Source organism: Anolis sagrei, chromosome 4 (genome assembly GCF_037176765.1).
Source record: "Anolis sagrei isolate rAnoSag1 chromosome 4, rAnoSag1.mat, whole genome shotgun sequence".
In the NCBI taxonomy this organism is placed as follows: Eukaryota; Metazoa; Chordata; class Lepidosauria; order Squamata; family Dactyloidae; genus Anolis; species Anolis sagrei.
In genome coordinates this window covers 122,255,419-122,278,757 of record NC_090024.1, presented here as the reverse complement: position 1 = coordinate 122,278,757, position 23,339 = coordinate 122,255,419, and the positions used below count along the sequence as shown (strand labels likewise).

The 23,339-nt window shown below is 43.2% G+C and overlaps 2 protein-coding genes across 2 annotated transcripts in view; one reads left to right on the top strand and one right to left on the bottom strand.

Moving 5' to 3' along the window:
- RGL1 (ral guanine nucleotide dissociation stimulator like 1) overlaps window positions 1-10,160 on the top strand; it is a 101,727-nt gene extending 91,567 nt beyond the window's left edge. The window contains exons 16-18 of the mRNA XM_060774492.2: window positions 1,312-1,551; window positions 7,194-7,308; window positions 9,747-10,160. Coding sequence (XP_060630475.2) covers window positions 1,312-1,551; window positions 7,194-7,308; window positions 9,747-9,886 — 495 coding nt within the window. The 3' untranslated portion in view covers window positions 9,887-10,160. The remainder of the gene's footprint in view (window positions 1-1,311; window positions 1,552-7,193; window positions 7,309-9,746) is intronic.
- A 5,673-nt stretch (window positions 10,161-15,833) lies between these two features.
- COLGALT2 (collagen beta(1-O)galactosyltransferase 2) overlaps window positions 15,834-23,339 on the bottom strand; it is a 74,573-nt gene continuing 67,067 nt past the window's right edge. Inside the window, exons 10-12 of the mRNA XM_067467612.1 lie at window positions 22,150-22,277; window positions 19,721-19,927; window positions 15,834-16,975 (exon numbers count right to left, since the gene is read on the bottom strand). Of these exons, the coding sequence (XP_067323713.1) occupies window positions 16,699-16,975; window positions 19,721-19,927; window positions 22,150-22,277 (612 nt within the window). The 3' untranslated portion in view covers window positions 15,834-16,698. The remainder of the gene's footprint in view (window positions 16,976-19,720; window positions 19,928-22,149; window positions 22,278-23,339) is intronic.

Sequence of the window (23,339 nt, the reverse complement as noted above, 5' to 3'; positions counted from 1 at the left end):
TCTTTGTAGTTCAATCTTTAAATCCTCATAACGTGTCAGCTTTTCCAGTTGTTTCTCTTCAATCCGGCTGTTGCCTGGGATTGTAACATTAACTATCCATTCTTCTTCTTCTTCTTCTTCTTCTTCTTCTTCTTCTTCTTCTTCTTCTTCTTCTTCTCCTCCTCCTCCTCCTCCTCCTCCTCCTCCTCCTCCTCCTCCTCCTCCTCCTCCTTGTTACTGTTGTTATTATTATTATTATTATTATTATTATTATTATTAGGTGTGTGGATACTTTATTCCCTGTATGTCAAAATAACTTACATGCACTTTGGCATGTAAATGAGTGTGCATGTCACTTGCTGTGCTGCCTCAGAGAGCAAAAAGTCTCATGATAGTTCTGCTACAAGCTTATTCAAAATGCCTTCCTACAAATAAAGAAAGATATTCTTGATGGATTAAAAAATAAGGAATGCTTTCACAATACTATAATAATATTATATCACAATATAATATTACTATAATATATAGTAATAATCACTTGCTAATACCTTTGTATCTGCTGCCATCTTCTGGCCAGTTGCTCTTAATGTGGAAAGGAAGATTGCAACAAGTGCCTGTACTTTATCAGTTATTATAGCTTATCCAAAAAAATTAAATGTCTCTTCCTCAGCGAAAATCTTGAATACAAATAGTAACAAGGAATAAAGGAATGACATCTCAGTGGTCATGCATGCTTTACATTTAGATTGTGACTTTCTGTTCCTCAGTCTACATCAGTGCTCTGTTGAAATGCCTGTTTGTTTACATTATATTTGCATTGCTTTCAGCCCTAAGGGTTATTGAGGCAAAGATCAGATAATTACCAATCAAAACAATTGAAAATTAAAAATATTTTAAGATACTCTTTAAAGCAGTGTGCATTTAACCTCTATGCAAAGGTTGGGGACCATTTGACCCCTCACATATAATTTGATTGTGAGAGCCGTTCAGCAGTGGAACTCTCTGCCCCGGAGTGTGGTGGAGGCTCCTTCTTTGGAAGCTTTTAAACAGAGGCTGGATGGCCATCTGTCAGGGGTGATTTGAATGCAATATTCCTGCTTCTTGGCAGGGGGTTGGACTGGATGGCCCATGAGGTCTCTTCCAACTGTTTGATTCTATGATTGGAACTCCCATGATGCTATCACAGGCTACAGCTGATGGAAGCTACAGTCCAACATCTAAAGGCTCACTCATTACTCAATCTTGCTGTGCATGGAACAAATTTAGAATAATCTCAGTCATATGCCAATAAATGAGTGATGTGATCCTCTTATTTTGTGTTCCAATTCTTAGCTCTCGGAGTCCTCTTCCCCTTCTTCCTCCAACCACTCCATGGACATTTCTTCATCCAGTGTGTCTTCCTTCACTCTCTCGCCGCCTCCTCCACTGGACAGCAATCCGGGCATCCACCCACTTTCCATCTCCAGTACTTCTGCACTTTGGCCTCCTTACTACAATCAGAAGAACCAAGAGTCCTGCATCATCCGGGTTCATTTGGAACCCAGTAATGGCAATATGTACAAAAGCATTCTGGTATGTAAGGAGAGTGGGGTTGGTGTATATACGGATTGCCATTTGAGCAAAGAGACATTTTTGGAATGCCAGTAATTCAGTTCTAGATCCCATGTTTTGTCTACCAGCAGTCTCCGGTTCAATCCTTGGCCTAATGCAAATGTCTGCAATTTAAATTCTATGCCAAGTTTAAACTACTCTGTGTGTTTTCTTACTCTGCATGAATTTGTCATATGTACCGCATATACTCGAGTATAAGCCGACCTGAATATAAGCCGAGGCACCAAATTTTACCAAAAAAAACCCTGGGAAAACGTATTGACTTGAGTATAAGCTGAGGGTGAGAAATGCAGGACTACTGGTAAATTTCAAAATAAAAATAGATACAATACAATTACATTAATTGAGGCATCAGTAGGTTAAATGTTTTGAATATTTACATAAAATTATAATTGAAGGTAAGATTGTGGAACTCTGATGAAACCATTATTCTAACCTTCTTCAATGTAAATGTGCTTGCATATCCTGTCAAGACCCAGACGGACCAGCAAGCAAAACGGCAGTGTAGGAGTTAAACAAAGGTCTTTAATGTCTATTAGCACAACAAAAGGAGGCTCTTAAAGTCAGAGCTATAAACACAAAAGGCTTGCGGTCAGCAAGAATGTAAACAAACCAAGTCCCAGTCAGTCCTTGCTGGCAAAAGGAAAGCAAGTCCAAATGCAGGCAAAACAGCTTCAATTCAGCAGTAAAAACTCAGTTCATTTCAAAGCCAAACAAAACAGCAAACAGCAATCCGCATGAAGAGCGGTCCAACGAAGTCACCAGGGGATTAGCAGAGGCCTAGTCAGGCAGTCTGAGAGTCAAGGCAAGGAAGACTCACAAGTCCAGGTCCGGCAAGATTGTTCACACGATCAGGAGTCCACGAAGCTGCAAACAAGAGCTCAGGGCAGAAGTTAAACACAAGGCACACGGTAACGCAACACTTTGAACTCTGCGATTAGTTTGTTCCCAAACTGCTCCTTAAATCTCATCTGAGTCGCTGGAGTTACTTTCAGGTGCGTCTGCCTCCACAGGTGAATCCTGACTTCACCATTGCTGCCAGTCTGTGCTTCGGGCTGCATCCTGCAAAGTATTATCTGGAACCCAAGTGTCATTAAAATCCTGGAATTCATCGCTAGACGTGGGAGCATTAACCACATCTAATACTTCCTGGACTTTAGTCCAATCCAGCTCTTCCTCTTCGCTGTCAAACTCCTCACAACCAGCTACATCTCTAAGGCGTTTAACAACAGATCCCACATCACTATCCGAGCTGCTTGCTACTCGCTTTACACCGCGGTAATCTTCCAGCTCCATTTCCTCGCGAGTAAAACCTTCAAAATCTTCCTCATCCGTAGTCTCTAAGAACAAGTCTCTAATACGTTTCAGCTGTTGCTGAGCTTCTTCATCTTCTAAACCACGTTTCCTTCTACTACTAGTAGTAGGTACAGGAGACAGACGCTGACTCACAACATATCCTTCCAATAAAAATAGAGTAAAATAATAAATGTAATACTACTACTACTACTACTACTAATAATAATAATAATAATAGAGTAAAATAATGGAAATGTAATAATAACAGTAATAATAGAGTAAAATAATAAATGTAATAATAAAAACAATAATAAAGTAGAATTATCAATGTAATAATAATAATAACAACAACAATAATAATAACAATACATTTATTATGTATTTTAACAGGGTAAAATAATAAATAACCTTGACTTGAATATAAGCCGAGGGGGACTTTTTCAGCCTAAAAAAAGGGCTGAAAAACTAGGCTTATACTCGAGTATATACAGTACTTTAGAAAGCAAACTCTTGGATGGACAGCTTGAAATGAAAGCTTCCTACAGCCCTACAATGGAACATGGCCAGGGCTAAAACTATATGCACCATTATCAAAGGGCCCCTTTAAAGCACATTGATTCTACAATCTCAGCCATGACTCCAACCTCCAAAAGCCTGGAATTATCTAGTTTGGAGAAGCACTTGAACTCTCTGAATGAAAAATTTAAATATTCCTCCTCCGTGAATTGCAATCCCCAAGATCCATTAGGTTGAAACAAGATAATTAAAATGGAATCATAGCGCTACAATATTTTAGTGAGAGAGGCATTAGAAGAAAAGAGTGAGGGTTTTTTACATACAGATTACCAAAAGAGACTATGGTATATCTAACCCAGCATTATGTTAACCTCTATAGGAAAGAAACCCAGAAAAATTGGGAGGGGTGGGGTGGGAAAAAGCTGTTTTTTTCTCCATTTTTTCTGGGTTTTTTTCATAGAATCATAGAGTTGGAAGACACCTCATGGACCATCCAGTCCAATCCCCTGCCAAGAAGCAGGAAAATAGCATTCTGCCCCCCCCCCTTTCCCGGCCTTCCCTTCTCTAATCATAATTGATAAAAAAAACCTAAGGAAAATAATTAAAACAATATATGTGTTGGGATATTGTGGTTTTACTTAATATAATACAGTGAAGTTGTTTACTTTGGGATGCAAGCTGAAAAAGATCTTGGAGTCCTTGTGGACAACAAGTGAAACATGAGCCAACAATGTGATGTGGCGGCAAAAAAAACCAATGGGATTTTGGCCTGCATCAATAGGAGCATAGTGTCTAGATCTAGGGAAGTAATGCTACCCCTCTATTCTGCTTTGGTTGGATCACACCTGGAATATTGTGTCCAATTTTGGGCACCACAATTCAAGAGAGATATTGACAAGCTGGAATGTGTCCAGAGGAGGACAACTAATATGATCAATACGTCTGGAGAATATGATCAATACGTCTGGAGAACAAGCCCTATGAGGAGCGGCTTAAGGAGCTGGGCATGTTTAGCCTGAAGAAGAGAAGGCTGAGAGGAGATATGATAGCCATGTATAAATATGTGAGAGGAAGCCACAGGGAGGAGGGAGCAAGCTTGTATTTTGCTTCCCTGGAGACTAGGACGTGGAACAATGGCTTCAAACTACAAGAGAGGAGATTCCATCTGAACATGAGGAAGAACTTCCTGACTGTGAGAGCCGTTCAGCAGTGGAACTCTCTGCGTGGTGGAGGCTCCTTCTTTGGAAGCTTTTAGACAGAGGCTGGATGGCCATCTGTCAGGGGTGATTTGAATGCAATATTCCTGCTTCTTGGCAGGGGGTTGGACTGGATGGCCCATGAGGTCTCTTCCAACTCTTTGATTCTATGATTCTAGGCTTTGGGGGAAAACCAGAAAAATGGGGGGGGGGGGGGGGGGTTCTGCAGGCCTTCCCTAATCATAATTGATAAAAATACCTAAGTAAAATAATTAAAATAATACATGTGTGGGAAAAATTGAGCTTTCGATTACTATAGTACAGTGAAGTTATTTGCTTTGGGGTGCAAGATGACTAGAATAGGGCTGCTATCTTCTCTTGGCTTCTACCATCTGCACGTCATTAAAAATGAATGAAGGCCCCATCCACACCAAGAGAAGGAGGCTCGGGTTCTCCCCATTACCACAGAGAGTCAATTGCATCAGGCAATCTGGAGGAACAGCAAGGCCAGGTCTCTAGCCATTTCTTCCAAGCACTCTGCCCATTTCCCTCTCTTGGGAGAACAGAACTGCCTACATGGGTCACACAGCCTGGCCTGCACTCAGAAATGTAGCCCATTCCTCATGTACCCCATGGGGTGGAGGAACCTGTCATGCTGACAGTGTGAAAGGAAAATTCAGCTTCAAGTGCAGCAGTTGTCTGTATGCATATTAATGGGGTGCCATTTGGTCTTTTGCCTCAGGAAGCAAAATGTCTCAGGCCAACCTGGGCAAAGGAGGAAAAAACAAAATAACCAACAAAATAACAAACAGTTGAGTTTGAATTTTTCTTATAGTAAATTCAATGCACATTTCATTTCCTTCCCGTGCCCCAGAGATGTTTCGTCTAAAATGTGTGTTTTTCTTTTTTTTTAAATGAACACTTTATAACACATTAATTCTAATTTAAGAAAAGGGATTTATTTATTTATTTATTTCGGTTGCTTCTACCCCGCCCTTCTCACCCTGAAGGGGACTCACGGCGGCTTACAAAAGCAAGGCACAATTTGATGCCCGCATCACATAACAACAATAAGACAAAATAGCATCAATTAACAGATTCCTAAAGAGGGCACAAAAAAGCCATGCTCCCTGTGTATCTATGAGAACTGAAAAGTGAGCAAAGCATGTGTCATTTCATAGGAATTGTAGATAATAGGCATGGTTAAGTTCGCTCGGAATCTTCATAATTCGGAATAAATTTGAAAAGATTTGGTTTTTGAAGCAATTTCAATTTTTTTAAAGGAAACTGGAAGTCCCTTTGCCCTTCCAAAGCTTTTCCACCATTTTTAAACCAGAGTGGAGGAATTTTCTCCCTCTCCTCTCCCCTCGCTTCTGTCTCGAGTCTGGGAAGCGTTTTAAACCAAAGTGGATGAATTTCCTCCCTCTCCTCTCCCCTCGCTTCTGTCTCGAGCCTGGGAAGTGTTTTAAACCAAAGTGGATGAATTTCCTCCCTCTTCTCTCCCCTTGCTTCTGTCTCGAGCCTGGGAAGCCATTTTAAACCAGAGTGGAGGAATTTCCTCCCTCTCCTCTCCCATCGCTTCTGTCTCGAGCCTGGGAAGCTTTTAAACCAGAGTGGATGAATTTCCTCCCTCTCCTCTCCCCTCTCTTCTGTCTCGAGCCTGGAAAGTGTTTTAAACCAGAGTGGATTAATTTCCTCTGTTTGATGACCCCCTCCTCCAAGCAGCAGTCAGAAATTGGTATATAGACCAGAGCTTTCGGATTCCAGAAGCAGTGGTTTTATTTTTCTGGATTAAAAGTGACAGTGCACTGAGCACATGCGCAAGAAAAAGGGGCAGGATTCCTCCTTGAGCCGTAGAAGAGCCCCTTTCCAGCACTGGGCTTCCTGTTTGCTTAGTCCAACATAATTCACAGATGGAACATGGATTTCTGGTAGTCAGCTCTTTTGGGAAACCCTGGTGTTTCTTTATTGCAGGATGACACTGAACATCAGTACTTTATAGAGGAAGTGATACCGGATAGAGCCACAGACATACTTCCAATAAGAGAGCTTAGTTCTTCTTTTGGTGTTGGTGATCACGTGTTTATGCAACACACCCTTCCATAAATTCTGAGTCAAGAGTTAACCTGAACTGAGAATCATGAAGGCCCCAGTTGTTACAAGTCCCAACAATGCTAATAAGTATAGCCAGTGTCAAGAAACCATGAGTGTTAAAATCCTACATCTCAAGGACCACATAATTCACATTCCTGCTGTGAAACATAAGAGTATTAGCGTTAGATTATTACCAAGTTGCCTTTTTTGGACTGTAACTTCCCAGAGTCTCCAACCATCTCGGGCATAGAGGGACTCTTGAAGTTGCAATTTGAAAAAACTGTGATTTCCTATTATTCACTGTCTGTGGTTATTAGCTTTGCAACCAGGTGTTCTCATTGGAGCTTGTCTAAAAGCCGAGCTCTAGCTAAGACTGTCTTCCTGAAAAAGACTCCTATTTTAGAATCCAGTACATAAATAGGACATAGCTAATAATGAAAGCCTTCTTGGGAATTTGAGTTTGGAGAATAAGAAAGCCTCAATGCCAAACTATCTTTCCAGGTGACCAACCAGGACAAGGCGCCAGCAGTTATGCAGAGAGCATTGCTAAAACATAACTTGGACCCAATTGCTGTGGAGGAGTATGACCTTGTGCAAGTCATCTCTCAGAAAAAAGGTAAGAGAAGCAGAGCTTCAGCTTCTGGCATCAGAGGGCCTAAGAAAACATAACCTCTCTAAGAAGAAGAAACATATTCACTGGGATTGTGGCGCAGCTGGCTAAGTGTCAGCTGCATTAAGATCACTCAGACCAAAAGGTTATGAGTTCGAAGCCAGCCTAGGTTGGAGTGGGTTTCCAACCAATTGTGTAGCCTGTTGTCGACCTTTGCAACCCGAAAGACAGTTGCATCTGTCAAGTAGGAAAATAAGGTACCACCTTAAACTGTGGGGAGGCTAAATTAACTAATTTATGAGGCCATAAAAAAGACTCCAGAAAAAGCATGCGGGGAATGCGGAAGTACTTCATGAGTGTCGCAGATGGACGATGAAAGCGACAGCTCCCCTGGCGGCCAGAAAAAGTTAAATAGCCTTTGTCTATGTCTGTATATGTTGTATGTCAAAATTGGCATTGAATGTTTGCCATATATGTGTACACTGTAATCCACCCTGAGTCCCCTGCGGGGTGAGAAGGGTGGAATATAAAAGCTGTAAATAAATAAATAAATAAATGAATTTCAATATATTATGACAGATGGGAAGTGTAGCAAGATCAAGTGTTCCAGAAGGCAAAGGATCATAGAGCTGGAAGGGACCACAAGGACCTCTTAAGCGGAGGGCTGGTTCTTGGTCCATCAGACTGTTGGGAGGCTGAACTGTACTTTGAAAAATAGTGAACTAATTCGTATTCATACTTCTTATTTGTAGTGCAAAGATATGAAAGAATACAATATTTAAAATGAACAGTTTTGACCAACGTAAACATATCAATATTTCAATGGGAAGTGTAAGATAGTTGTTGTTGTGCGTCTTCAAGTCGTTTCAGACTCTCTCCCAAAGTTTTCTTATCAAGATTTATTCAAAGAGGATTGCCTTTCTCTTCATCGGAGGCTGAGATAAAGACACTCTTTCTTTTCCTCTTTCTCTCTCCCTCCCTTAGTCGTCTTCCCTCATTCCCTTCCTTTCTACCTTTTCTCCTATCTGCCTTTCTTCCTTCCTGTGGTGGCCAGTGTATGAGAACTATGAAGTCCCTTTAAAAACAAAGAACGCAGGTTGGATCGAGTCAGAGGAAAACACAGATAGAAGCAGGAGCCACTGGTGGCTTCTTCAGTTGGTTATTTATTTGACCTCTCCTTCAATGGCTAGTTTTTCTGGTGTGTAGGACCTAGAGCAGGGGTCCTCAAACTTTTTAAACCAGGGGCCAGTTCACTGTCCTTCAGACCGTTGGGGGGCCGGACTATTTTTTTTAAAAAAAATCAATTAAAAAATTCCTATGCACATTGCACATATCTTATTTTGCTGTGTGGAAGAGCCCTTAGAGGGGGTTCTTTCTAGCCCTTTTTGGGCAGTAATTCCAGGAGCAGAGAATGGGAAATCTTCCTATTTCTAGTCTGAACAAAATCTGGCTACCAGTATTTTAAAAAAAACCCTAAAATTATAACTGTGAATAAAGAACAACACTCAAACACAGAGGAACTCCAGACAAGAAACAATCAGGGCCAGCTAATCACCTCTCAACAAAGGATTCTCCCTAAAAACTGTCAGGCTATGAAATGGTAATCAAGGTGGCCAACTGAAACATTCATACCTACCTCCAACAGACAAGAGTTCTTTCTCCCACCTGGATCTTCCACAATTTTCCTAGTTAAAGGTTTTCCTCTGACATGAAGTCCAGTCGTGTCAGATTCTGGGGTGTGGTGCTCATCTGCATTTCTAAGTCAAAGAGCCGGCCTTGTCCGTAGACACCTCCAAGGTTATGTGGCCGGCATGACTGCATGGAGCGCCGGGGCAGCCTCTCTTGGCTGGCTCACGCTGCCCATCGCGGAGGAGCGCCCCCCCCCCCCCCACACACACACAGTGCCCCTCCCTTGGCAGGCTCACACTATCCGTCAGGCCCAATGGGCAGCGTGAGCCTGCCAAGGGAGCAGCCCCGCACGGCCTACTCACGCGTAAAGCACCTCGTGAGGTGCTTTACGTACAAGTAGGCCACGTGGAGCAGCTGCCCTTGGCTGGCTCACGCTGCCCATCGGGCCCAGTGGGCAGCGTGAGCCTGCCAAGGGAGGAGCAGCCCCACCCGGCCTACTCGTGTGTAAAGCACCTCGCGAGGTGCTTTATGCTCGAGCAGGCCACGCAGAGCAGCTGCCCTTGGCTGGCTCACGCTGCCCATTGGGCCTGACGGATAGTGTGAGCCTGCCAAGGGAGGGGCACTGTGTAGGGGGGGCGCTCCTCCTCCGCGGGCCGGATAAGTGCCCTTGGCAGGCTGGAAGTGGCCCGCGGGCCGTAGTTTGGGGACCCCTGACCTAGAGCATAAGCTACAACCAACCTTCCCCCCCTTTCTAGTTATACTAGGAAACCAGTGAATATACCATTGTTTTTCATCATTGTTTCCCTTCCTTGCAGAACTACTCATTCCATTTGATGCCAACGTCTTCTATGCCATAAACAGCCAGGCCGACTTTGATTTTGTCATGCGGAGGAAATTCGACATGTTCAAAATGACTCTCCCCAAAAAGAGAGGTTGGTGGAGAAAGAGACGCTAAACCACCACAGAAGAACAGTTTAAAGGTTTAAAGACCTTTAGAGACCATCTACAGTGTTTCCTTTTCTTGTTAATACTTTGGAATTGTTTATATTTAATTATTTCTTTTGTGAGTGCAATGTTTTTGATAATACTTTGAATTGTTTATAAATGATTTTTTTTTTTTGGAATGTGCACCTTTTCAGGTGTGGAGCAGTTTACATGCATTCAGCCATATTGGCATTATAGGGCTAATATTTTATAGTCATTCTTGAAAATAAATTTTTTAAAACAAATTGACTTAGCCAGCATTTGAAAACATTACCAGTAATTAAAAATCTACAGAACTTCCTTCTTTCCCATCATGGTCAACTGAGCTTTGATAGATTTGAAAACCTTTCCGGCAGTTAGCTCTGCCCACTCTCCCCTGTGAGTATAAGTAGCCGGTGGGTTAGTTCTTTTGATCCGCCGCTTTGTCAGCAACAAAAGAAACTTCGTTTGCGACTAGCTTTTAGGACTGACTGTTTTCTGACTGGATTGTATATCGTGTCACCATCTTTCTCCTTTCCTGACCACAGACTGTTTCTGGACTACTCTATTAGTTTACTTCTAGTAAACCCTTTTCTTGTGGCTAATATGGTGGCTCCTTCAGCCTTTAAGCGCTGTGCTGCTTGTTCAGCTTCTTATTCTACGGCCTTTATGAGGGGCGTACCACTGGATGCTGTGTGCTGTGCTCATCTGGTGGTGTATTGACCTTTGTGACGCACTACAAACTGGATATCTCTTCCAAAAGGGATGCTTCGTTTGAAAGGGCAGTCTTCTTCTCTGCGGTGGCATGACGCCCACCAGCCAAGGTTAGAAGCTCGCTAGTCTACCATATGTGCGTATTCACAGTTGACCACGATGGGAAAATATGGGTTGCTTACCTGTAACCATAGTTTCCCGAGTGGTCACCTGTGAATTATTATTATTATTATTATTATTATTATTATTATTAATTTTATTTGTACCCTGCTAGCATCTCCCGAAGGACTCGATGTGGCTTACAAAGGCCAAGGCCTCAAAACACGACATAACAATACAACACCTAAAGCAAATTAAAAACAATTAAAGCAATATTAAACAACAAGCAATAAACAATATATCAAGACACTATAAAACTGGGCTGGGCCAGAGTAATGGGTACAGGATTAAAAGTGCTGATGTGACAGGTGATATGTAAGGATTATAGGGTAAGTGCAGTGTGCGGAGTGCGGTGTGCAGCAATCTTAGTTCTAATAAAGTGCTTATGGGACTTGGTATTGGAGGTTTCCTATTCTGGAAAGGCACATCAGAACAGCCAGGTCTTCAAGTTCTTTCTAAAGACTGCCAATGTAGGGGCCTGTCTAAGATCTTTTGGGAGGGTGTTCTAGAGTCGGGGGGCCACCACGGAAAAGGCCCTGTCTCGCATCCCCACCAAGCGCGCCTGCGACGCTGGCGGGATCACGAGCAGGGCCTCTCCGGATGAACGAAGTGAGCGTGTGGGTTCGTAGATGGAGATGCGGTCACGCAGGTAAGGCGGTCCCAAACCGTTCAGGGCTTTGTAAGTGAGCACCTGCACCTTAAATTCGGCTCGGAAAATAAACGGTAGCCAGTGGAGCTCCTTGAACAAGAGGGTTCACCTCTCTCTGTAAGGAGCCCCAGTTAACATCCTGGCTGCTGCCCGTTGGACCAGTTGGAATTTCCGAGCCGTTTTCAAGGGCAGCCCCACGTAGAGTGCATTACAGTAGTCCAATCTAGAGGTGACCAAAGCATGGACCACCCCGGCCAGATCAGCCTTCGCGAGGTACGGTCGCAGTTGGCGCACGAGTCTCAATTCGTACAGCTCCGCCCATCTTCCCCGCAGTTGTCATGCCTCTTTTTTTTAGCTGCTTCCGCAGCGGAAGAACTGAGGCGGTGACCTTGCCCACCGGCTACTTATACTCACAAGGGGAGAGGGGGTGGGGCTAACCGTCAGAAAGAGTTTCAAATGTATCTAGATGGTTCCGAAGCTGTCTGCTCGGGCACAGAAACTACCATATGTGCGAATTCACAGGTGACCACTCGAGAAACTACGGTTACAGGTAAGCGACCCGTATTTCCTAACATTCATCTATTAACTGCATAATTTTCCACTACCTCATTGAAGATACCTCCACCATTTGGTGCTGAAGTGGACATAAGGCTCATTTAGATTAAGGACCACCTGGCAAGCATTTACACTAGATCAAATTCCTTTCCAATCAAAAGTGTCTGCCAGAGTTTTTAAGGTTGGCTTTGAGCCCATCTTTAAATCTCTTTTCCTGCGCACCAACATTCCATTTTCCGTTCTTGAGTTCAGAGTAGAGCAACTGTTTTGGGAGACGGTGGTCGGGGATCCGGACGACGTGGCCGGTCCAGCGGAGTTGATGGCGGAGGACCATCGCTTCAATGCTGGTGGTCTTTGCTTCTTCCAGCATGCTGACCTTTGTCCGCCTGTCTTCCCAAGAGATTTGCAGGATTTTCCGGAGGCAGCACTGATAGAATCGTTCCAGGAGTTGCAAGTGACGTCTGTAGACAGTCCACGTTTCGCAGGCATATAGCAGGGTTGGGAGGACAATAGCTTTATAAACAAGCGCCTTAGTATCCCTATGGATGTCCTGGTCCTCAAACACTCTCTGCTTCATTCGGAAAAATGCTGCACTCGCAGAGCTTATTTCGGTGTCGATGTTGACTTTGGTGGAGAGGTGGCTGCCAAGGTAGTGGAAATGGTCAACATTTTCTAATGTTACACCATTAAGCTGTATCTCTGGCATTGGAAATGAAGAAAGTATTCTGTAAAGGTAAGGTCTGAAAACTACAAATGCGGACAATTGAGAAAAGCGGCACACAGAACTTGACTTCACAACGGCACCTGGGTATTTCAGATAGGCATCTGAGAAAGACTGAACAGCAGAGATGGGTTTTCTTTGAGTCTTACCACTCACAATGAGTTAGAACCCTTATGGTGAACCTATGACAGGCGTGTCAGCACTGACACGCGTAGCCATTTTCTACGACACGCGGCCATATGCGGCTGCATACAGAGAAGTATAGGGCAGGCATCCTCAGAGGTTTGTTGGAAACTAGGCAAGTGAGGTTTATATCCCTGTGGAATAACGTCCAGGGTGGGAGAAAGAACTGTCTGTTGGAGGCAACTATGAATGTTGCAATTGGCCAGCTTGATTAGCATTGAATGGCATTGCAGCTTCAAAATCTGGCTCCTTCCTGCTCAGGGGAATCCTTTGTTGGGAGGTGTTAGCTGGGCCTGAATGATTCTTGTCTGCAATTCCCCTGTTTTGTAGGGTTTATATATCTGTGGAATAACGGCCAGGGTGGGAGAAAGAACTCTTCTTGAGGCAAGTGTGAATGTTGCAATTGGCCACTTTGATTAGCCTTGAGTGGCTAGGCAGCTTCAAAGATTGACAGATGATGTTAGTAGCACTTGCTTGGGCTTGAAGTGTACAAAATACCAACCTTCAATTGAACATTTAGTCAATGAAATTCAGCAACAAAAAAGTCACTAATAGGCAGCTTAGTTAAAGAATTTCTCCTCCCACTCAGTTATCTTAGTTTACGGCAACCCACACAAGTTAAATAATATCAATACCAACAAAAGAAACTGACTGAAGGATGAACAAAGAAGTCACTAAACAGGTAAGTTAAATAATTAGTTTTTGGGTTATTGAATACAGTGATATATTGCAATTATGCATTTTTGTCATTTAAACTATAAATATCGCAAAATTATGGTTTATTTCTCAAAGCGGCACCCCACCTGAATTATGCGCGGTTTTTTTGGCGAATTTTGACACACCAAGCTGAAAAGGTTGCCCATCACTGAGTTAGAAAGATCAACTCCATGACAGAGCACACCCACTTAAGCATCTAAACAACACTTACAATCACAAATAAAGACCATGACAACAACTGAGTTGATTTGCACCCATTGCTATATATTATCAGGCCAGCTGATAGACAGCAACAACCCCTTCACGAAGGAGTATATCCCACAGTTATTTCATCTAAAAACAATTCCTGTGTACAGCATCTACAACAGGTTAAACACACACACACAGTCTTGCTTTGCCTTATTTCATTTTAAAGTTTTGCTTCAGGAACCCCTCCCAAATCAAATTCTGGGGTCATATTCCTACAAATAAATGGCCACTTGATCTTTTGGTACATTTATAAATACGTGGACATAACAGGCTGAAACTTTACCTGGTCAGGCGCCTTATCACAGTTCATTTCAAGATGGATAAGTTCGATTGTCACATTGGAGGTGAAGAAGCCAAGTGTCCTTCCGTCTAGTTCACAGACAATTTACATAACGCAATACATACATTCTTGTAAAAAAACATGCTTTTTTAAAAAACAAAACAAAACACATCATTTGCTAAAAGGGGTCAAGAGATGCTTGCTCATCACAAAAGGCACAGAAGTCAGGATAAGCAAACAATTCACTTTGCATTCAAATTGAAATAGGAGAAACTGGGAGCAGATTCTGTAGTGTCGATAGTGGCATTGCGGGATGGACCCGCTGAAAGACATTGATTTGAATTTTTCTTAAAATGGCATCTCCATAACAAAGTTTGGAAGTTGCCACGTTTGGAATATTGGAGACAAAAAAAATCCTTTAAGGGAGGGATGGGGAACCTGTGATCCTTCAGATATTGCTGGGCTGCAATGCCTATCATGTAGAGAAGTTTTGCACAACCCGTGGACCTCTGGCTGTTTTGGACTTCAGCTCCCAGAATTCCTAACCATAGAACAAGCTGACTAGGAATTCTGGGAATTGGAGGCCCAAACATCTTGCTAGCCACAGGTTGTGTAGATGTTGACCATGTCATACAGCAGCATCTGGAGGAACACAGGACTTCAAACTTGTTTGTTTTTTTGTCGTGTCAGGAGCGACTTGAGAAACTGCAAGTCGCTTCTGGTGTGAGAGAATTGGCCGTCTGCAAGGATGTTGCCCAGGGGACGGCCAGATGGTTTGATGTTTTTATCATCCTTATGGGAGGCTTCTCTCATGTCCCCACACGAGGAGCTGAAGTTGATAGAATCATAGAACCATAGAATCAAAGAGTTGGAAGAGACCTCATAGGCCATCCAGTCCAACCCCCTGCCAAGAAGCAGGAATATTGCATTCAAATCACCCCTGACAGATGGCCATCCAGCCTCTATATAAAAGCTTCCAGAGAAGGAGCCTCCACCACACTCTGGGGCAGAGAGTTCCACTGCTGAACGGCTCTCACAGTCAGGAAGTTCTTCCTCATGTTCAGATGGAATCTCCTTTCTTGTAATTTGAAGCCATTGTTTCATGTCCTAGTCTCCAGGGAAGCAGAAAACAAGCTTGCTCCCTCCTCCCTGTGGCTTCCTCTCACATATTTATACATGGCTATCATATCTCCTCTCAGCCTTCTCTTCTTCAGGCTAAACATGCCCAGCTCCTTAAGCCGCTCCTCATAGGACTTGTTTTCCAGACCCTTGATCATTCTAGTTGCCCTCCTCTGGACACATTCCAGATAGAGGGAGCTCATCCGCCTCTCCCTGGATTCAAACCTGCGACCTGTCGGTCTTCAGTCCTGCCGGTTTAACCCACTGCGTCATTGGGGGCTCCTAGGACTTCAAAGTAACAACTGCTTATTTATATACAAGTGTTCAGCTTCAACTTAGGAGCCCCTAGTGGCACAGTGGGTTAAACCCCTGTGCTGGCAGGACTGAAGACTGACAGGTCGCAGGTTCAAATCCAGGGAGAGGTGGATGAGCTCCCTCTATCAGCTCCAGCTCCTCATGTGGGGACATGAGAGAAGCCTCCCAAGGATGATAAAAAAACATCAAATCATCCAGGCACCCCCTGGGCAACGTCCTTGCAGATGGCCAATTCTCTCACACCAGAAGCGACTTGCAGTTTCTCAAGTCGCTCCTGACACGACCAAAAACAAAAAAAGCTTCAACTTGGGGGAATCTGGGATAAAATTCAACAGAACAGAAGACATTATGTCATTTGATGATTTGCTGCTGAATATACAAACCAAATCCATACTCGGGTATTGTGTTTGAAGAGATGACAGAAGACATACTTGTGATCACCAAGGCATACTTCATATGTGATACAGTCCTAAATCTCGCAACCTACAGTTCTCCAATATGAAAATAACAGGAACCAGCCATTGTGGAATAACAGTGAGGATGGCATGAAGCCTATAAATAATTTTGCAGGCTGGGAACTATGGTTCTGATGCTCAAGAAAAACAACCACTTCCCATATTGAAGACTCAAAGGTAAGTATTGACACCACTGGTGACTCACACAATGGACAAAATGCAAATCCATTAAGGCCTCTTGATAATTATAGACATGAGACAATTTCTGAGAGCAACTCTTTGGAAACAAAAGAAAACCCTCCTTCCCTTTGCAGGTAGAAATGGATAACGCTCACCCAAAGCAGAAACAATTCATATTACGCAGCCTGTAGCTCTCCTATATATTAATCTTTATAAATACAGTTATTCTACACAAGGAACTGTAGAAAGATGTCATTTAAGGGATATTTGTCTGAGTATAAAATCACTGCTCTATGGAGTCCTCCAGCTACGGCACAAACCTATAAGCCAAAATATGGCCTACTTTGATACAATATGTGACAGCCTGACTCAATCAGGTTTAACAGCGCCCCTTGCCAGCCAGGACAGCACGCATCTCTTGGGGGGGATTCTCGGCCAAGAAAGGATGGAGGGTGAGGCAAGTAGTACTGTTGCCAACCGTAACAAGGTCTCTAGAAGAAGTAGACAGTCATAGCTCATCCCTGCTGGATGATGCGTCAAGAGAGGGTTGAGGTGGCAAAGCATCCTTGTTCTGGGCATCTGTATGGATCTGGCCCTGCTGGCGTGTTTTTCGGGAGAGTGTTCTGTCCCAGTCCGTGGCCACCGTTTCATTGTCCCAGATGGTTGAGGTCTCTGTATCACTGAGATAGCCTGGCTGCCCAGTGTAGTGAGTTGGATACACTAGCAGTGGTTCTGCAGAGAAAGCCTTCAAGTCTCTGGATTCATAGTATTCCATATACTTGGCCCTAAAGGAAAGACAGGAAAGCATCAGATACGGGGCTTCAGACAAGAAGATGAATGCCTTAGAACAGGCATTATCCCTCCAGTTGTTTGGGCCTCCAACTCCCAGAAGCCCTTGCCAGCTTGTTCAATGGTCAGGAATTCTGGGAGTTGGAGGCCCAAAAAGCCAGAGGGCCGCAGTTTGAGGATGCCTGCTTTAGAAAAATAATTTCAGACAATGCAAGTTGAAAAGTATTGTATTTTGTAACAGCTATGTGGGGAAACATCTGAAGATATGAACTGCAACTCCCACAAATGCCTTATCCTTACCCTTGCATTGAGCTGCTCTGGGACATTATTTTCCAGAAGCTCTACACAGAGCTTCTGGAAAATAATGTCCCGGGTCAGCTCAATGTGATAAAAATGACATGCTGAATAATAATAATAATAATAATAATAATAATGTATTGTCGAAGGCTTTCATGGCTGGAATCACTCAGTTCTTGTGGGTTTTTTCGGGCTATATGGCCATGTTCTAGAAGCATTTCTCCTGACGTTTCGCCTGCATCTATGGCAAGCATCCTCAGAGGTGAGGTCACTTCTGAGGAAGCTTGCCATAGATGCAGGCGAAACGTCAGGAGAAATGCTTCTAGAACATGGCCATATAGCCCGAAAAAACCCACAAGAACTGAATAATAATAATAATAATAACAATAATAATAATAATAAATAAATAAATAACTAGCTGTACCCGCCACACATTGCTGTGGCCAACCTTCCCTCCCTCTTTCTCTCCTTCCTTCCCTGTTTCCTTCCTTTCCTCTTTTTCTTTCCCTATCTCTCTTCTTTCTTCCATCTCTACCTGTTTCTTTCCTCCCTTTCTTTGCTCTTTGGTTACATACTTCCTTCCTTCCCTCTGGTTTTCCTTTCACTTCTTAATTTCCTTCTCTCCTTCCTTGCTTCTCTATCTATCTTTCTTTCTTTCCCTCCCTCCCTGCTTCTCTTCCTTCCTTCCTTCCCTATTTCCCTCCTTCTCTCGTTACTTCTTGACTGTCCCATTTAATATTGTATTTTTATCTTACATAGAAAGAAGGAAAGGAAGAAGGAAGGAAGGAAGGACATGAAGGAAGGAAAAAGGAAGGGAGGGAGGGAAAGAAAGGAAAAGAAAGGAGGGATAGGGAGGGAGGGAGGGAGGAGAAGGAAGGAAGGAGGAAGGAAGGAAGGAGGGAAAGAGAGGAGGGGGATGAAGAAAGGAGGGAGGGAAGGAAATGAAGGGGAAGGAAATGAAGAAAGGGAAAGAAGAAGGAAAGGGAGGGAGGGAGGAAAAGAAGGAAAGGAAGAAGGAAGGAGGGACAGGAAGGAAGGGAAGGAGGGAAAGAAGGAAAGGAGAAGGAAAGAAGAAAAAGAAAGGAAGGTAAGGGAGGGAGAGAAGGAAGGTCCTTCATTCAAGCACCGTGGACCTTCCTCGACTTGTGATTTTTTGATACTAAATCCAGCACATAGATCTTGTTGGCTGTGACATACTGTGCTTTTGTGTCAGTAAAATAATAATAATAATAATAATAATAATAATAATAATAATAATAAAAACCAGACAGGCTGAAGAACTCAAATCCACATTTATCGGGGGAAAGTGTGTCATAAACTGGGGCACAGTCTATTTGCCCTGATGTCAGTCAGTTCACTTACTGAAAATTAAGCCAATATTATTAGTATCAAGGCTGTGGACAAACAAAGCAGAATCAGAAGAGTTATCACTCGCACTCTACTGTCATCTGTAGTTTCCTGTTTCTTTCCCACCCACAACCTCCCCGGCAGCATGCCCCTCATCCTACCTCAAATGCCATATAGCAAAGTAATGACTTTACCTGCTTGCAAAAAGCAAGCAGAGATGAGGCCATCTTGGTCTCTCTTGGGAGGGACATCCAAAGTCTGGGAACAACCACCAAAAAGGTCCTCTCTCCCTTGTTTCCAAGAAATGCAGATGGTGGGACAGAAAGAAGGCCCTCCACTGATGATCATAATTTTTTAACAGATTTGTAGAGAGACATTTGGTCTCTCGAATAACCTAGACATAAGCTATATAGGCAACAATCCATTCTAGCCAGATGGGGGAGTGACGTTTAACCCCCATCAGCATCTGGTCAGAACCCTAGGCTTCAAAAGACAGGAAGAGGTAGCTGTTTATGATCAAAACATACTTGCATTCATCTTGCCAAGTTTGTTTTGATCAAGAGAAAAATGTAACAGGGATTGCATCGAGATTGTGGTGCAGCTGGCTGAGTGTCAGCTGCATTAAGATCACTCTGACCAAAAGGTCATGAGTTCGAAGCCAACCCGGGTTGGAGTGGGTTTCCAACTAATTGTGTGCAGCCTGTTGTCGACCTTTGCAACCTGAAAGACAGTTGCATCTGTCAAGTAGGAAAATAAGGTACCACCTTAAAGTGTGGGGAGGCTATATAACTGATTTATGAGGTCATAAAGAAGACTCCAGCAAAGCATTCCAGCGGGGAAGCATGCGGGGAATGCGGAAGTGCTTCATCTGCATTGCAGATGGACGATGAAAGCGACAGCTCCCCTCGTGGCCAGAAAAAAAAGTTAAATAGCCTCTGTGTATGTCTGTATATGTTTGTATGTCAAAAATTGGCATTGAATGTTTGCCATATATGTATACACTGTAATCCGCCCTTCGTCCCCCACGGGGTGAGAAGGGCGGAATATAAAAGCTGTAAATAAATAAATAATAAACAAATAACAGGTATATAACTTACACTGGGTGCTTGTTGTACATAACTGGCAGGAATTCATCTACAGGTAACATTTTGCCAAAAGGCTGAGCGTCAATGAGCTTCTGAGCCCCTTGCAAGGAGATAGCATAGCCCAGTGTCCAGTAAGAATAATCAGGTTCCACAAGGTTCACAACGTTGGGAACAGCCTTTTCAGGGCGTTCCACCTGCATCCTTTTTCGGCCAATGTATCTAGAAAATCAACAATAAAAGACAGACAATGCTACACAAATGACATTCAGTTTACATATGTGTCACAGTGAATATGCGGTCTGCAAATACTTGAAAGCAGGAGCACCTTTATACTATTTAAGCATATGTGGATCTCAATCACTGCTTTGATAGTGACAGTGGAAAGCTCTGTGAACACTTTAGGTCAACTAAAGAATCCCAAATGATATCATCTAATCTCAATTGTTTTGTTCTGTGGCATCAAATTATCATGTCAGGAGCAAGCCAAACAGTTGTATTGCATTTTTAAACAAACAAACAAAACACAAAGTTTGCAAGCTTGGTAGTTGATTAAATATCCTTTGACCAGTATCTGGCCACTTGGAGTGCCTCTGGTGTTACTATAAGAAGGTCCTCCATTGTGCATGTAGCAGGGCTCAGGTTGCATCGCAGCAGATGGTCTGTGGTTTGCTCTTTTCCACATTCGCATGTCGTGGGTTCCACTTTGTAGCCCAATTTCTGAAGGTTGGCTCTGCATCTTATGGTGCCAGAGCGCAGTCTGTTCAGCGCCTTCCAAATCGCCCAGTTTTCTGTGTGCCCAGGGGGGAGTCTCTCATTTGGTATCAGTCATTGATTCTGAGTTTGAGCCTGCCTGAGGTTCTGGGTTTGAGCCTGCCACTTTTGGACTCTCGCTTGCTGAGGTGTTCTATCAAGTGTCTCTGTAGATCTTAGAAAACTATTTCTAGATTTACGTCGTTGACGTGCTGGCTGATCCCCAAACAGCGGATGAGCTGGAGATGTCACTGCCTTGGTCCTTTCACTATTGGCTGCTACTTCCTGGCGGATGTCAGGTGGTGCAATACCGGCTAAACAGTGTAATTTCTCCAGTGGTGTACGGCGCAGACACCCCGTGATAATGCGGCATGTCTCATTAAGAGCCACATCTACTGTTTTAGTGTGGTGAGATGTGTTCCACACTGGGCATGTGTACTCAGCAGCAGAGTAGCAAAGCACAAGGGCAGATGTCTTCACTATGTCTGGCTGTGATCCCCAGGTTGTGCCAGTCAGCTTTTGTATGATATTGTTTCTAGCACCCACTTTTTGCTTGATATTCAGGCAGTGCTTCTTGTAGATCAGAGCACAGTCCAGAGTGACTCCCAGGTATTTGGATGTGCTGCAATGCTCCAGTGGGATTCCTTCCCAGGTAATCCTCAGAGCTCGGGATGCTTGTCTGTTCTTAAGGTGAAAAGCACATGTCTGTGTTTTAGATGGATTAGGGATCAGCTAAGAGCACCTAGAGCTTTGGAGAGCTTCTGTTCAACCATCTCAAAGCTCCCTGCTTGAGCAGTAATGGCACAATCATCAGCATAGATGAAATTCTCTGTCCCTTCTGGCAGTGGCTGATCATTTGTGTAAATGTTGAACATTGATGGAGCAAGCACGCTTCCCTGAGGCAGGCTGTTTTTGCTATCTGCTTCTCTGGCCCTGGAACTCAACAAAGAAGCTCCTGTTTTGTAGCAGGTTTCCTATGAGGTGGGTGAGATGGTAGTCCTTTGTGATATTATGTATTTTTCTCAGGAGGAGGCGGTGGTTCACAGTATCATAAGCCGCTGACAGGTCTAGGAAGACAGCTCCTGTGATCTGCTGCCTTTCAAAGCCATCTTCTATGTGCTGAGTCAGGTTCAGCACTTGTGATGTGTAGCTTTTGCCTTTCCTGTGGAATCAGACATGGGTCTATTTTTTCCATAATTCTATGCAAAATAAGTCTCTCCAGAACTTTGTAAAGATGGCATAACAAGGAGACTGGTCTATAGCTTTTTGGGTCATTACGGTCTTTGCCTGGCTTCAAGATGGCTATGACTCTTGCTTTCCTCCAGATTTTGGGGATCTGACAGGATGCAGTGCATTTGTTCATCAGCTCCAGCAGCTAGTATCTTGCTTTTGGACCAAAGTTCTTGATTTGTTCCATCCGTAGATCATCCAGGCCAGCTGCTTTGCCATTCTTACATTTATTGAGAGCTATGTCCAATTCAGTTGATATAGAAGGACCTGGGATCAGATCCTGGGATATAGGGCCTGTCTGGAAGGGCCCTAAGAATTAGTTGGGTCCTAAGTGATCCAATACATTCCTCTCTTATTTCAATAGTAGAGCTGCTAACTCTTGTAGGGAAGCTTACAGATTATTACTAAGCTCCCCCGAAGGGAGATCTTCAGCAGGTGATATTGGCTGTATTGTTACTTACATGAGCTCCCAGTCAAGCTGAGCTCTCTCAATATCATCCATCAGTTTTGTAAGCTTCTTCTTGAATTGATGCTCAAAGCGGACATCATCTTCAATTACCAGTGTCTTCTCCATCTCTCTGTCCACCACCTTAAATAAACAATTTGAAAAAAATCACTGGAATTGACGGTACTTTTGCCTAAAATATTCAGCTAGGAACTTTGCTACCTGTAGGGCAGCTGGAAATTATAGCAGTAGTTTCTTCTAGATGTGTTGGTCTATATTTTGGGTCTACATCACAATTCCACACCCTGATGGCCTTCTGAATGTGTTGGATTACAACTCCTATAATTCCCAAATGCCAAACATGCATTATTATCAACCTGGATGATAATAATATAAAGAGTTTATTAAATTCATCTGAAAAAACTGTTTTTAAAGTGAATATTTTTAATTTTTTTAAAAAATATGACTTAATTGATTGTATTCTGCCATTAAAGCTTTTGAGAGAGATAAGCCTCACATGTTTTAATGTAGCTATAATTGGTTTTATCGCAGTTTAATTGTATATTATGTTGGTTTTATTGTTTGGCACCAAAGGGTGTCTGTTGGTAGCCGCCCTGAGTCCCTATTTCGAGGTGAGAAGGATGAGATACAAATCTATATAAATAAAAATGTAATGTTAGTTTGTGGGATTAACATAACTCAAAAACCTCTGGACGAATTGACACCAAATTTGGACACAAGACACCTAACAACCCAATGTATGTCCTTCACTCAAAAAAAATTGCTTTTGTCATTTGGGAGTTGTAGCTGCTGGGATTTATAGTTCACCTACAATCAAAGAGCATTCTGAACCCCACCAACGATGGAATTGAACCAAACTTGGCACACAGTTCTCCCATGACCAACAGAAATTACTGGAAGGGTTTGGTGGGCAGTGTCCTTTGATTTTGGAGTTGTAGTTCACCTACATCCAGAGATCACTGTGGAATCAAACAATGATTAATCTGGACCAAACTCTACACAAATACTCAATATGCCCAAATGTGAACACTGGTGGAGTTTGGGGAAAATAGAATCTTGACCTTTGGGAGTTGTCGTTGCTGGAATTTATAGTTCACTTACAATCACAGAGCATTCTGAACCCCACCAACAATAGAATTGGGCCACAGAATCCCTATGTGGGCCACAGCAACGCGTGGCAGGGGA